The sequence below is a fragment of the Mirounga leonina genome, unplaced genomic scaffold (genome assembly GCF_011800145.1).
Source record: "Mirounga leonina isolate KUSES-001 unplaced genomic scaffold, KU_Mleo_1.0 Mir_166, whole genome shotgun sequence".
Classification (NCBI taxonomy): Eukaryota; Metazoa; Chordata; class Mammalia; order Carnivora; family Phocidae; genus Mirounga; species Mirounga leonina.
Genome location: NW_023270418.1, coordinates 28,751,995 through 28,766,174, shown reverse-complemented (window position 1 = coordinate 28,766,174; position 14,180 = coordinate 28,751,995). Strand labels below are relative to the sequence as shown.

The 14,180-nt window shown below is 61.3% G+C and overlaps 1 protein-coding gene across 1 annotated transcript in view; it reads right to left on the bottom strand.

Moving 5' to 3' along the window:
- Positions 1–3,899: 3,899 nt before the first annotated feature.
- FADS2 (fatty acid desaturase 2) overlaps positions 3,900–14,180 on the bottom strand; it is a 30,628-nt gene continuing 20,347 nt past the window's right edge. Inside the window, exons 6-12 of the mRNA XM_035012986.1 lie at positions 12,277–12,337; positions 11,810–11,886; positions 7,065–7,162; positions 6,795–6,891; positions 6,467–6,546; positions 5,887–6,012; positions 3,900–5,549 (exon numbers count right to left, since the gene is read on the bottom strand). Coding sequence (XP_034868877.1) covers positions 5,498–5,549; positions 5,887–6,012; positions 6,467–6,546; positions 6,795–6,891; positions 7,065–7,162; positions 11,810–11,886; positions 12,277–12,337 — 591 coding nt within the window. The 3' untranslated portion in view covers positions 3,900–5,497. The remainder of the gene's footprint in view (positions 5,550–5,886; positions 6,013–6,466; positions 6,547–6,794; positions 6,892–7,064; positions 7,163–11,809; positions 11,887–12,276; positions 12,338–14,180) is intronic.

Sequence of the window (14,180 nt, the reverse complement as noted above, 5' to 3'; positions counted from 1 at the left end):
AGGACCACCCCCCCCCAACCTGAGCCCCTCCATGCGGCTCCCACCCACTCTTCTCTGGTCAGGAAAACCCGGGTGGGGGGATGGGGGTCCTGCCTGCACTGGGACTCACGGCTGTATCACCTTGTGGGGAGTTATTTAACCTCTCTGAGCGGTACTATGACCTCCTAGGGTGGTGGAAGGTTCTTTGCATAGGGCTTAACAACAGGGCTCAGAATTTTTTTAAAACTTCGTGCACGCACTCCAACACCCTGGGGCCCCACCTGCCCTGACCTGGGACAAGCCCGTGGCTGTCTCTGACCCCATGTCCAGAGCAGATCCCACATTCAGGGCCCCTGCCCAGGCTGTTCCCTCTGCTGGGAGACCCCCTTTCCTGTGGCCGCCTATGGAAGCCCTGCTGCCTCCGGGTGCCATGTGGGCCCTGACGGCAGCCCCTCCATCTCCTGGGCCGTCAGTGCATTTCCTGCCGTGGCCCGGACGCACAGCCACCTACCGGAAATGTTAACACCCTGTCCTTGGGGGCGGCATGTCCCCGCGGTGGGGAATGCTGAGCCTGCGACGCCACCTAGGGGCGTCCAGAGTATCTGCACCGCGGTGGGGCGTGCCGCGCTCCGTGCTGCCCCTGGTGGTGGCCTCGGGGAGTGCGCTCTTCCTCTGCAAATCGGTGGTTGCCTAGTGACTTGCTCAGAGGACACTTGGGGAAGTGTCCTTCACTGGCGGGTCATCTTTGCCCTTGTCCCACTCTGTCCCCCATGCGGACAGGTCATCACCCCTCTCCTGAGCTGAGCTCCACTTCTCTATCAGGAGGTCTCTTCCGGAGTCCTGGAACAAAAACCTAGGCAGTGTGGGCCAGGGGTGTAAAAGGAGAGAAGGATGGGCCTTGGCGGAGCCTCCAAGAAACCCCCGATCCCTGCTTGATGGTCTGCACATAGTCTTGGGCGCAGAGGAAAAGCAGAAAGGCTGTGGGCAGCCAGGACTTGCTGATTTGTTCCTTCAGTCAACCAGCATTTACGGAGTCTCCCGTGGTCAGCCCGGGCAGATGGTGGGAAAGGAGATTCACAAGAACCAGACCTGCCGGTAATGTTGGGAGTGGCTGGTCTGGGTTATACATGAACTTCTATGTGACAAGACAGGTCATAGATCTTTCACAGGGTCCCCCCACCCCCACCCGCGGCAGGTCTGGGAGCACCTGGCTGCGTATTCTGCTTGGCCCTTTCCAAGCTCTCGGGACCTGTCCCTAATTCTCCTGGATTCTTGAACCAGGTGATTTGGAAGAAAGAACTAAATGCCTTCAACATCCAAAGAAACATTTATGAGGGCAGAGGGCAGTGGAGACTTGGTCTTCAAATGCTAGCATGCTAGGTGGCCGCTGGTTGTGTATGCTTGGCCAGTCTGATTCGAAATGTCCAATGCAGCCCAGAGAACCCCGAGTTCCTGGACCCGGGCCACGCCTTCCCCTCGGGCCTCAGTCTTTTCCCAAAAGTGCTTGTAGGCACTCCTGGGATCCACAGTTTCTCATTTCCATGTCAGGTGTCAGACCAGGGGCTTTGTGAGAAGCTGCATCCTGTCCAGAGTGACGCACCTCTCCAGGGACGTTGCAGCTAGGACAGCTGAGGAGTCCTGATTGGCCCAAGGCACTATCTCCTGAGCAGTGATCGGTGACTCCCAAAGGCAATTGGAGCCCAGGGCTGCCACCTCCACCCTGCCCCTTGTCACCAAAGGCCTCCTCTCTCCTCCCAACGGACCAAGAGGGTTTCTGAGTGGCCCACCGGACGCCTAAGGAACTTGCCAGGGTACTGACCACCGCTGCAGCTCCAGGTCCACGCACAGTCCAGGCTGCTGGGCCAGCCCCTCCTCGGGGCCCAGCGCCCTGCACGTGCCCAGGCCACCCACCAAGCTGAGCAGGCTCTCAGCCCCCCAGGGACTCCTTCCACCATCTCTGCCCCCTCTGGCCAGCTGCTGGGCCTCTTGGGAGTGGTCTGACATTTGACATGATGGTGTTGGGGGACGTCTTGTTCTGAGAAACAGCCCTTGCCTTGAGGGAGTGGAGGAGATGGCCAGGCAGAGTGCGGGGTGAGGAGCAGGGATCCAGCTGCTGCCACCATGTGGCCTCTGGCCAGTTCTTGCCCTTCTGGTCCCAGGCTCCACCGAGAATGGAAGCTTCGGGTCTTGTGATCACTGAGGACCACCCATGTCAGGGACTCATGACTTTGGGATGGGGTGCGAGGGTGGGGAAACCCATGACTCTGTGTTGGGCAAGAGCCTCCACAGAGTTTGGGGACAGGAGAAACAATTAAGCAGAGAGCAGGTATGGGTGTCCCCAACTTCGTGCCGCCAGGGTAAGAATATTTGAGCACAAAGACGGTGTGGGGGGAAAAAGCCACAGCGAGGGGCGCCTGGGTGGCTCAGTCGTTAAGCGTCTGCCTTTGGCTCAGGTCGTGATCTCAGGGTCCTGGGATCGAGCCCGACATCAGGCTCCCTGCTTGGCAGGGAGCCTGCTTCTCCCTCTCCCTCTACTGTCTGTTCCCCCTGCTTGTGCTCTCTCTCGTTCTGTCAGATAAATAAAATTTTTTAAAAAAGGAAAAAGCCACAGCGAAGATCCACGTGCCCGCTGACCTGATCCAAGATTTAGCTGGTGCCCTCAGAGCCACAACGTCCTCCAAGCCCGTCAGTCCTCCCCACCACTCTCCCTGTCCCCAGGAGCCTGCTTGGCGCAGGGGATGAACTTAGAGCTGGTGGGGTGGCGGGGCCTGTAATGTCCCATCCTGGGGGACCAGGAGCCACGCCCTGCCCAGGTAGGAGGCAGAACACAGGCACAGGTAAGAAGGATGGAAGGTGTGTCCCTCGTGGTCTTCCAGCCTCGAAGACCTCTCTCCTGGAAGGGCCAGGCCAAGGCTCACAGGTGCGGAGAGTGACAGCATCACGGCAGCCCAGTGCCTTCCCTATACAAATGGCGGAACTGGCCCAGAGGACCAGGGCACGGGGCTCACCCAAGGCCACTCAGTGGGTCTCTGCCTCCTGGCTCAGGGCTCCTTCCTGCAAACCCGGGTCCTGCTGCCGAGTCCCTGCACCCACCGGGGAACCACTCCCACCCTACCTGGGACAGCTGGCTGTCCCTGCCCGTGATCCTGGAGTCACGGGGAAAGCAAGAGGGGCACGAGAGTCTACCCCGCAGCCCTGCTGGGAGGAGACACAAGGCCAGGTGCTGGCTATGCCGAAACCCTTGGCCCTTCGCTGGCACACCTAGCTTCACCTGCTGGCCGAGCCAGCCCGCGGGCAGGGGAGCAGGGCAGCACGCGGGCTTCTGGTACAGCCCTGTGGACTTTGCCCAGGCTTGGCAGTAGGACAGACCCAGGATTCATTGTTTGCCACTGCCTGTGAACCTGGCAGCCCTGGGCTGAGACGGCCTGGGTGTCTCCCCAGGGTGTGGGGACCAAATGAGCCGCTGAGCTGGACCCAGGGGCCATAGGATGGAAGCATAGGTCTCCAGGACTTTCCAAAGCCCCTTCTGAGAGTCTCTTTGCCCCCCAGCGCTCTGTGCACTGACCAGAAAATTGTGAGCAGATAGCTGGTCCCAGGAGGAACTGGGAACAGAGATGGGGAATGGGGAGGTCAGGAATGTGCTTCTCCTTGTTGCCCTCCAGAGACCTTCCAGAAAGCCTCCTTGGGCTCCAGCGGCCATGTGTGGGGTTGGGTTTGTGTGAATGTACTTCAGGGAAGGGGAGAGAAGTTCTCTCCTGAGCAGAGGCAGCAGGGGATGGGGGTAGGGTGACTGCAGCTGGGGAGGGGACAGCAAAAAGCCTGCCTCCACCACCATGGGCCTCCTCCCTGGTGCCCCGGTTACAAAGCCCCTTCCTCGGTCCCGACAGCCCGCCCAGCATTAACGGGCAAGAAATGAGAATAAAATTACTTTTATTTCCAAAAAATGTAGGGGTGGGGAAGTGACATGGTAAAAATTAACATCAGTTCCCTATGGATCCATTCTGTCTCTGGGGAAGGACAGCTCTTAGGGCCTGTGTTCTTGGCGGGAGGGCCTGGGGGGCCCACGTTGCCATGGCAACCCACAGGTCTGTCACACAGGATGCGTCCCCCGTGGCTGGCCAGAGCTGGGGGACGACAGCCCTCCCCCACAGGCCCCCACTTTGAGCTCCCCTCCCCCGAAGCTAAATATTGGTTAGTGGGTTAGATTTCCGAATCTAGCAGCCCCGGGTCCCTCCCTCCCGCTCACTCCCCAACCCCTCCGCCGCCTGGCCTCCAGCCCTCAAACTTCTTGTTGCAGTTTTCACTGGGCCCTCATCATATCTCCCTCCCAAACCCCCAGATCCTCAGGGTCATCTTCTCTGGCACTGCCTCCCCCTGGGCCCCTGCTGCCCTCTCGACAGCAGCGGCTCCTGCAGCCCCCACAGTTGGGGTCCCTGTGGCCTCCGTGAGTGAGCCGGGCGGGCTCAGCCCACGGCGGGGCACGGAGAGGCAGGTGGGAAAAGGTTCTGACAAGGCCCAGCCCTGTTGTCGCTCCCCCTGTCAGAATGTATCTATAACAAAAGGTTAAAAAAAACAGGACAGGAGAGAGCAGTCCTGCATGGGGAGGGGCTGTGTGAGGCGCCCTCCTGCAGCTTGAAGGGCTCAAGGCCACTCGGCCAAGCAGCTAGAGACTGACTAGCACTGCCTGGCAGGTAACGGAGCGCTTCGGAGAAGGGTCCGATCGCTCCAGAATCTTAGGTCTCCCAGCCCCGTCAAACATCTGAAGGGGGTGTGGGGGGTGGGGCAGGGCTGAGCCAACAGGCCGGCTGATCCTCTGACCGGGCCATGGCCTTGGCCAAGCCCACCTTCAGGATGGCCGCCTTGGCCCCCAGGTCCCAGGCTGTGGAGCTGGGGAGACATGGCAGATGGTGGGATGGAACAGCACAAGCCTCGGGTCAGGGGGCTCCCACGGGGCGAGGACACTTGCCTGGGCCCCGAGGTCTGAGCTGGCTGCACTGCAGGCAAAGGGAGCCAGGGTCAGGGCCAGGACCCTGGACATCTGAAGAGAAGGGGTGCCAGCAGGGAGGCCCCGAGCCCCGGTCCAGTGGGGCCATGTCGGGGGGGGGCCGGGCCTGCAGACCAGGGAGCCGTGGTGCCCAGCTAGGACCCCAGGACTATCGGAGGAAGACAAGGTAGTGTGAGGCCTAGAGGCCAGGCAGCAAGATGGGGCGGTATCTGTGGACCTCTGGTCTGGCAGAAGCTGGGGGCTGGGACAGAGCACCTCTCTCTGCTCCTGGGGGTGGGAGCTGGGAGAAGGTGAGGGGCCACCTGATAGAGGGCGGCCCCATGAGGGAGGGTGTCAGAGAGAGAAGCGAAGCGAAAGCAGAGAGAAAAACAGCAGAAAGACCAAAAATGGGATCCCCAAGCCAGCATGTACCCCAACCTCGTGGACACCCCTCAGAACAAAAGCCCACCCCTCCCTGTGGCCAGCACTCCCACCTGCTCCCCCTTCCCCGTGGGTGCCCCCAGGGCTGTTGCTTCATTTGTGGAGGTAGGCGTCCAGCCACAGCTCCCCGGACTTCTTCAGACACCTGGGAAGAGGAGGGGACCGTCAGGGGAGCCCTAGGGAGAGGGAGGCTGCAGAGGCCGCGCTGGGGGTGCGGTGCTTCTCAGCTCTCAGCGGGGCTGCAGGGTTGCCTGCTCAGGGCTCCCCGGGGAACCCCCGGAGGAAGGATAAAGGGAGGGTCCCCATCCAGCCCAGAGCGAAGCCAGGTCATTCCTAGTAAGGGAGGTGGCCCGACGGGGACACTTGAGCCAGGAGGGCTCCTCCCCTCCGGTGGCTGTCAGTCCCCAACGTGGGCAGTCCCAGCTGCGCGCCTCTTGGTCTCTCCCTCGGGCCCCAGGAACCCCCCCCCCACTCCCGCTTACCTGATGATGTCCAGCATGGCCCTCAGCAGCGGCTTCTCCTGGTACTTGACGCCGTGCTTGGCGCACAGAGACTTCACCAGCGGTGCGACCTTGTGGAGGTTGTGCCGAGGCATCGTGGGGAAGAGGCTGGGGAGAGCGGGGGCAGGGTGAGGGCGCCCCCGCCTCCGCTCACAGCCCGCACAGACATGGGCGGTCAGGGCCAGGGAGACCCTGTCCACAGCTCTCCCTGTGCGGCCCCCCCGCCCCTCCCCAGGAGACCGGCGCACGGGGGCGGGGGGAGCTGGGCCTCTGTTTCCCTGTAAATAAAGGGATCAATCCCCCTGCCCTGCTAGGCTTGCAGGATCAAGGGAGACCTCTGTAATGAGAAAGCTTGGGCCACTCAGGAGGGGTGGCTGTCATAGGGCCGTGCGAGCCCCTCCCCCTCACCTTAGTGGGCTGGCTGCAGAGCCACGCTCGGGGCCTGGCCAGGGTGGAGAGGGAGGTAGCCCCCATGCGCTGCCCGTGCCCAGATGGGGCTGGTGACCTCCTCCCTCCCCCGGTGCCCCCCACCTTCCCAGCCTGCCCGCCCGCCCGCGCTCACTGGTGCTCGATCTGGAAGTTGAGGTGCCCGCTGAACCAGTCGTTGAAAAAGGACTGCTCCACGTTGCAGGTGGCTACCAGCTGCGGAGGGGAGGGGTGAGAGGCCAGGACAAGGGAGAAGGAAAGGCTTCGTCTCCTTCCCAGGAGGCCCACCCCTCCCTAACATCCCGCCCGGCCTAGAGACCTCGGCCCGCCCAGCGGAAGGCCACAGGCAGCCCCAGGGAAGCCCAGTACAGCACCAGGCCCACTGAGCAGCCGAGTGCTGGAGGCCAGGGAGGTGGACCCACAGGCTCCACTGGGCCCCGGTGACCAGCTCTGGCTGCCCTCACCTGGCTGCTGAACCAGTCGCGGTAGGGCTCATGGTCAATCTCCATGACGAGGTGGTTCATCTGTGTGACCCACACAAACCAGTGGCTTTCCAGGAACCTGGAAGAGAGCACAGCTCAGTGCGGGAGCCACGGGAGTTGCCACGGGGCCCGGCCACGGTGGGAACAGACCCTCTCCCCCAGCCCCAGACAGCCTGGGCAGGAAGTGGGGAGCTCAGAGCCCTTCCGCACGGCCCCTCCTGTCAAAGTCCTGTCAAGGCCAAGCGCAGGTACCTGATGAAGTTGAGGAAAAGGACGGCTCCCAGAATGCCATAGAAAGGGACGTAGGTGATGAAGAACCGGGCATAGTAGCTCATAGCCCAGGCCAAGTCCTGCAGAGAGAACGAGATTGGATACGGGACCACCACCCACCCCAGCACCACGTCCTGATCACCGATGTGCACACAGCCCTCCCACGCCCCGAGAGGCAAAAGTGTCCAAGAACCCCCAACAGGCCTCGAGGAAGTTGGGCACCAGGCCCACGGAGAATGTGATGCTTGCTTGCACAAGGTTGGTGACCGTCTTTGTTTCCAGGGAAATGCTGAGTGAGCCGCAGGAGGGGGCTGGGGGCTTTGCTTCAGGGAAACAGGGCAGGGACCAGGAGATGTCAGCCAGGAGCAGCCCTTTCACGGCCCCAGGGATTCTGAATGTACATGGACCTCCCCCCCACCAACAACTGCCCTTCGGCCATGTCCTTCTTACCCATCAGCACCTGGGATCTCTTTCCTGGCAGGGCAAAGGCCGACGATACTGTCCATCCTCTCCATATGGGCCCCCCCACGAGCTACCTCTCACATGCTAGTCGCCCCCCCCCCCCCCCCCCCCCCCCCTGGCCCCCCCCCCCGGCCTCCCCCCCCCTCCCTGGCCCCCCCCCCCCCCCCGCTCCGTGCCCAGTTCTCCTGTCCCCTCTCCCTTCCTGCCCCTCGCTGGGGTGGCCATGGAATCCTGAGCTTGCAGGTCTTCCCTCACCTGGACAAGCGCTTCCCTCAGCTGCCCTGACTGCCCCACCCTCCATGGCAAACCTCCCAGCCAGGTGCTCTGTGGCGGGTGTCCCTCTCTCCCCACCACCTCTTTGACCCGAGGCTGCGTGCCTCCACTGGGCCATAGCGGGAGCCTCCCGTTGGTCTCCTGCTCTCCCTCGGGTACCATGGCAACCAGAGCCACCTTCTTAGCCCCAATTGAAGAAGCTGCCTTTCCCACAGAGCTCAGTGGGATCAGGACGAACCCTCTCTTGGGCCACCCTGACCCAGGTTATTCCTGCCTCGGGGCCTTTGCACGGTTTCCTCCCCCCCCGCCCCCCCCATCACTTTTCCTCTCCAGAGCCTTGGCAGGGTAGTGATCCGAGAACAGGCACTGGGTCGGGCTGCCCGTGTGAGTCCCGGCTCCCCGCTGGCTCTGTGTGGTGATGTATTCAGCTGGGCCTCCGTGCCCCCATCTGCAGGCTGGGGAGAGACCTCCCACTGAAGTTGGCCATGGGTTGGCCATGTATTGCAACAGTGAGTGTAGCCCGCAAGGAAAAGCTCTGAACGACTCTAACCCAGTCCCTTTGCGCTTTGTCGCCATGGAGATCTTCCCCACATGGGTGGTGACGCTGCCATCCTCAAAGCCCCCACTCGCCTCCTTCCCCACTAGGGGATACAGGATGAGATCCAGCCCCTGGGTAGGGCGCATGGGCCCTCCGCACGCCAGCCCGCCAACCTGGCCTCGTGCAGCCAGTCTCCCGACCCACGTGCACCCAGCCAGGCCAGGCTCTGTCACACTGCAGGGTCACTTCCATCTGGGCCTCCTGCCCACCCTCGTCTGCTTGGCAAACTCATCCTCAAGTCTGCGTGCAGTTAAGCTCCTCAAACTCCGTGAATGCCTCCTCTCTATTCGTGGGCGGAGTTGGGTGCTGGGAGCCAAAGGAGGGCCTTCGGGAGCACTGCGCCTGGAAGGACAGGCTTATAAAGATATCCCTTCAATACCGTTTGGAAGGTGACAGAAGCAAGGGGAGCATGGGGGTGGTCCTGACCTGACGCTCGAATTTAGGAAAGGCCTCCATCAGGAGATGGACACGAAATGATGGGAGACCCAGAGCAAGGCCCACAGCCCCAAGGAGGAGATACAGATTCCAGAATGATCTAGGAGGCCTGGGCAGTTGCGTTTGGGGACTGCTTAGTCGTGAGGAATCCAGGCTGGTCCCCGCATGGGTGTCGTCAGCTGAGGAGGCGAGCAGAGAGGAGCAGCTGGGAGGTCTGCGGGAAGGGAGAGTCTGGACGGGCGGCAGTGGGCCCCGGGCATGACCTGGGATCCAGCGAGGGGTCTTTAAGGGGGTGGGAGAAGCAAGCATTACAAGCTCTGCTCCTACACTTCATCACATTCGCCTTTGTTTCTTTCGTGTGTGTACGTAGTACAGTAGAAAATACATGTATATCCATGGGGCCAATCTTATTTCTTTTTGTGCAGAGCGACCCATGACCCCGGAACCACTGGTCTCAGGGATAGGGTGTAAAGCATGTGCGGGGGTAATAGAGAGGTGGAGGAGAACCAGCAGAGGTGGGACTTGGAAGCTGACAGGGAGAATTTCAGGAGAGAGCGGTTTGTGGTGTCGGACGCAGAACCTCCAGGGAGGGCGGCTGAGAAGCATCTCCAGGATACGGTCGCCACCAACACTGCCAGGGGGGCAAAAACCTCCCTCCTTGAGGCTCTCCGAGCGCATCAAGCCCTCTCCTCCACATGACTGGCGTCTGGGCCTGGATAAGCCCTCACTGTGGGGGACTGTGCCGTACCCGACATGATGCTCGGCAGCATCCCCGGCTGGATGCCCACCAGATGCCTGATGCCAGGAGCACCCAATCTCCCCTGCGGTGTGACAATCAAAACGTCTCCGGATATTGCCAACTGGCCCAAGAGAATTGCTCCTGTTGAGGACCACAGCCCCAAGCCAGGGCTGCACTTGGCACCTAAGCTCGCTGTTACCGTAAATCAGAAAAGCGCAGCGCAGGACCCACCTCTGCCCCACGCAGTCACGGACCCCTGGGGGTGGGGGACACCGGATCTTATCTTCCCTGAATCCTGAGCACGAGCACTGACTGCAGTCAACTGCTTCAAAGAAGGAGCCTAAGGCTGGAGGCCTATCCCTCCCACCCAGCTGGAGCCCTACTCCCCAGTAGGGTCAAGGGCAGGGCTGCCCAGACTCCCCACCACCGAGCGGGGGGCCCCGAAAGACCTAGGGGCCCTATCAGATTTCCCTGGGTCTGCCATCTGATCCCATCCAGGCACAGTCTTATTTCCTTTCCTGTTGTCCTTATTGAGCGCTTTGTCCCTTGGGGAACAAGCACAGTAAAAAGAAAAGTATATATTTAGGCAGGAGTCGTTTGCCATAAAAGTTCATTAAAATACGCCCAGCAGCACCACGAAACCCCACACAGCAGGGCTCAAACTCCTCTTCAGCTTGAGTGACTCCTTCCAGGCCCCAGGGAGCCCAGTGGAAACAGTAGTTACCATAGGCGAGAGATCTGGGCTCAAATTCCCAACATGCCCGTGTCCCTTCACTCACAAGCCAGGGTCAAATGACATAATGAGGGTGGCCGTGCTGGGACATAGTAAGTACGGATGAAAGGCTCACTTCTGGGAAAACATCGTGCCCTAGAAGTGGGTGGTACAGTTTCTACCAACACAGGACTGGCAGAGACTTCCAGAGTCCCGCTGCCTCGCTCACCCCCACACCCCCCACCCGGGGCTCCTGAGTCCCAGTCCTGGACATCAGCAGAATCAACAGGCGTGGCCCCTTCGCCCACAGTTTCAGTGAGAGAGGACAAGGCGAAGTACTTTGAAACCCTGCAAACGCTATAGAAATATGAGGGACTGTTACTTGGGAGATTGGTAGCTGAAGTGGGGGGGACAGTACAGGACACGGCCTAGGTTCTAAGGGCCTGACCCACCCCTTGGTGTCACCCTGGGCAAGTCCCCAAACCCTCAGAGTCCCAATATGTTCATTTATAAAACTGGACTAAGAAAACAAACAAACCCGTGATCCTAAGTGACCCTCCACTTGGTCTCCAGGGCAGGGGGCACTGTCCCTGTCCCCACGAACCCCACTTTGCCGCAGACTCTGCCTGTTGGTGACTACTCCATCCAGGTCATTCTGATCACCTTTCATGCCGAATCCCGCCTGCACATGCACATAAAGCCAACGACAAGGGCGTGCACCACACGCACTCTCTCTCTCTGGACACAGAATCTGGAGCTTCCGCCAAGCCTGGTGTTACAGGCTGGATCGTGTCCCCTAAAATGCACATGTTGAAGCGCTCATCCCAGGGCCTCGCATGACTTTATTTGGAGATAGGGTCGTGGCCGATGGGGTCAATAGGGTGGGCTCTAGCTCACTGCAACCGGCGTTCTTAAGAAAGGGGACTCTGGACGCAGACACAGATGAATGCAGGGACAACGATCCCAAGACCCAGGCAGAAGACCCGGCCGCCCAGCAGCCAGGGACACTGGCCCGGACCAGGTCCTGCCTAACTGCCCACAGAAGGACCTACGCGGACAACACCTCGTCTTGGACTTCTGGCCTCCAGAACTCTGATGCCGCATCTCTGCGGAACAGAGCGGCCTTGTTGTGCAGGCCGAGCAAACGAATCCACCTCTCAGCTCAGCCACTGCCCGGCTGCTCTCCCTTTACCACGGGGAGCGCGATGTGCCCCGGCCACGGGGTCTCGGGGGATGCGGGGACGCGGGGGGCAACGGCCGGGGTGGCGGACAGGCGGGCCCAATTTGTCTCTCATCACGTTGCCTGCAGGAGCTTTCTGAGGGAGCTCTGCAAAGGCCGTGGCCCCCCACTGACCCCACGGGTGGCAGAGGGATGTGGCAGAGATCCTGGCAGCCCCAGAGCAGGTCCCTTCCTGAGAGTGATCAGGCCGCCCACCCCCCCCACCCCGGGGGCAGGGACCGGGGGCAACGTGCAGGCCCCCGGGGCCCACCTGTACCCCTTGACTCACCACCCAGTCTCGGCGTGAGATCATGGTCGTGATGATCTGGTACTGGAAGTACATGGGGATGAGCATTGGCGGCCCGACTGCGGGGAGAGCAGGGGTACTTAGAGGCATCCCGTCCCAGCGCACCGGGCTGGTCAGTCAGGGGGAGCCCGGCGAGCACTGAACTGGGGGCCCAGCTCCGCAGCTCCCAGGCAGAGGCAGCGACCTGTGCCTGAGGAGGGGCTGGGAGCACACGTCCCCCTCCCCCCTGCCGCCCCCTTTCCCTACCCAGGGGCCCCCGAGTGTGGGACCCTGGGCCTCTGGGTCCTGTCTGCACCATGTGCCAGGAGCAGTTTACTCGGGATGGATGGCCCTTCCTGCTCAAACAGGCTCAGGGGCGATTCCTGGGTCTAAAGAGGTGGCAGGTGGTTGCAGGGGGAGGACAGATGGCCATTCTGGGGTGTGGTTGGAGGGCAGCCCCCAACACTCACTCAGGAGGAAGTACTTGTGCTGGTAGTTGTAAGGCAGGTATTTGAGCTTCTTCTTGCCGTACTGAGGAGAGAGAAGAGAGGGTGAGCACCCGCCCAGGCCCCCCCTGCCCGCTCGGCAGTCACCGTTCCTGTCCTGTCAGTCCACAGCCTGGGCCCTCAAGGCTGGGCCCCTCCGGCCCTCTGGCTCCTAGCTGCTCCGGCCGACACTGGCCACCATTTCCTCGGCCCCAGCTTTGTCCCATCCAGGCCTCAGCTCACGCCCTCCTCCGCCAGCCCACGAGGCTGGGGCTTCTGAAGCTGAGGCTCAGGGTCAAATCACTGCTCAAGGCCACATGAGAAATGGGCCCAGCTGGGATCTGAACCCAAGAAAGCTGACTCAGAGCCCACATGGCAGGCACCAAATAAATGTTTGTGGAGTGAATGCACAACTGAACAACTCATACGGGGTCCCACCGAGGGAGCTCCTTGGCCAGTCTCCACCCCTTTGAGAGTGAGAAAAGCTCCCGGGGCACGCTGGGGAGCTCCCCAGAGCCCGCAGGAGCCGGGAGAACACAGATTAGGGCCTGGGGAATTGTTAACAGTCACCGGGCTGGGAGCATCTACCTTCCCAGAGCTCCCTGCAACTTTCCAAAGCTAATCACTTCTCCCAGGGAGATAGTTTTTAGTTGAGGGTGCCGGCAGGCCGGGGACCCACCCAGGGTACCCTGATGCCCAGACAGTCACAGCGAGGAAGGCCGTGCTGGGGCCTGGGCATCCTCACTGCACCAAGTCGCTCAGGCCATGCTGAGCACGAGCCTGCAGGGAAGTCACTGCCCCACGGGTCCCTGGAGCCCTTCAGTGCTAGGGTCCAGCTCTCTGCAGACCAGCCCACCTTGCTCCTTGGAGACGGAGACCATAAGATGTTGCTCAGAGAGTGACCCCCGCTCTTGCTTTCGGTGCCAAGATCTGCCAGGATCACCGGTACAGATCTTTTAGCCCCCGTGCCCCCACCCCATTTGGCACCCAAATCACTGGTGGTTAAGAGGAGCCGATGAGAACACAGGCATAAACGCTGGGGGGCTGGCCCCTGGGACACTGCCCCTCACTCGCCCTTCCCCGGGTCCAGCCCTTTGCAGGTGCTCATTCCTATTTATTGTACTCAGGAGATGGAGACACGTTACGGATGGAGAGACCCCGGATGTTGGCTAAGCCAACGCCGCTGTCTGCGGGTGGGAGCGGAGAGGGTAACGACCATCAAAATCGCAGGGCGGGCCCACGACGCCTGTAAGTTGGAGCCCTGGATGGGAAAGAAGCCCAGCTTGCCCCCAGGACCGGCGTCTTGGCACCATGGCTGTGGTCATGGCCCATCTGGCCGAAGCACCACCAGAACCGACCCCTTTGTCCCGTGCGGCCTCTTGTGCCTTGGCAGGGGTCTCACTCATCCCCGGAAAGTGTGGCCATGGGCACAAGGACGGTCACTAGGCCGGGGCAGAGGCTGGCCTTGGAGAGGTCCTAGCCAAGGACGCTTCAAAGCAGCCTTGGAAGATTTCTCAGAGGAGGGAGTGGAGGGCACCCACTCAGTGGCCTGTCGGGGTTCCAGGGAGCATATGGCCCCGGGATCCCGCTCTAACCTCCTCCCAGGAGCCAGGAAACAGACCCACAGGCCCAGCCTCTGTGTGCAGGCTTCTCGGCCCTGAACAGGAGCCCTCCCTGCCACAGCTCTGCCCATGGGTCATCCCAGGAGGTGGCCCCAGGCCCCATGGACCCTCTCAGGCTAATTAGACTCCTGGGAAGTGAACACTAAGGGCAGCCCAGACAGGTGGGCGGACCAGAGAGTTCCCATAGAAGGACCCAGGGGCGGCTAAGCTGCTGGGGTGGGGGGAAGGGCACCAGGGGATTCATTTGAAGTTGCGTTTCCTTAGTAA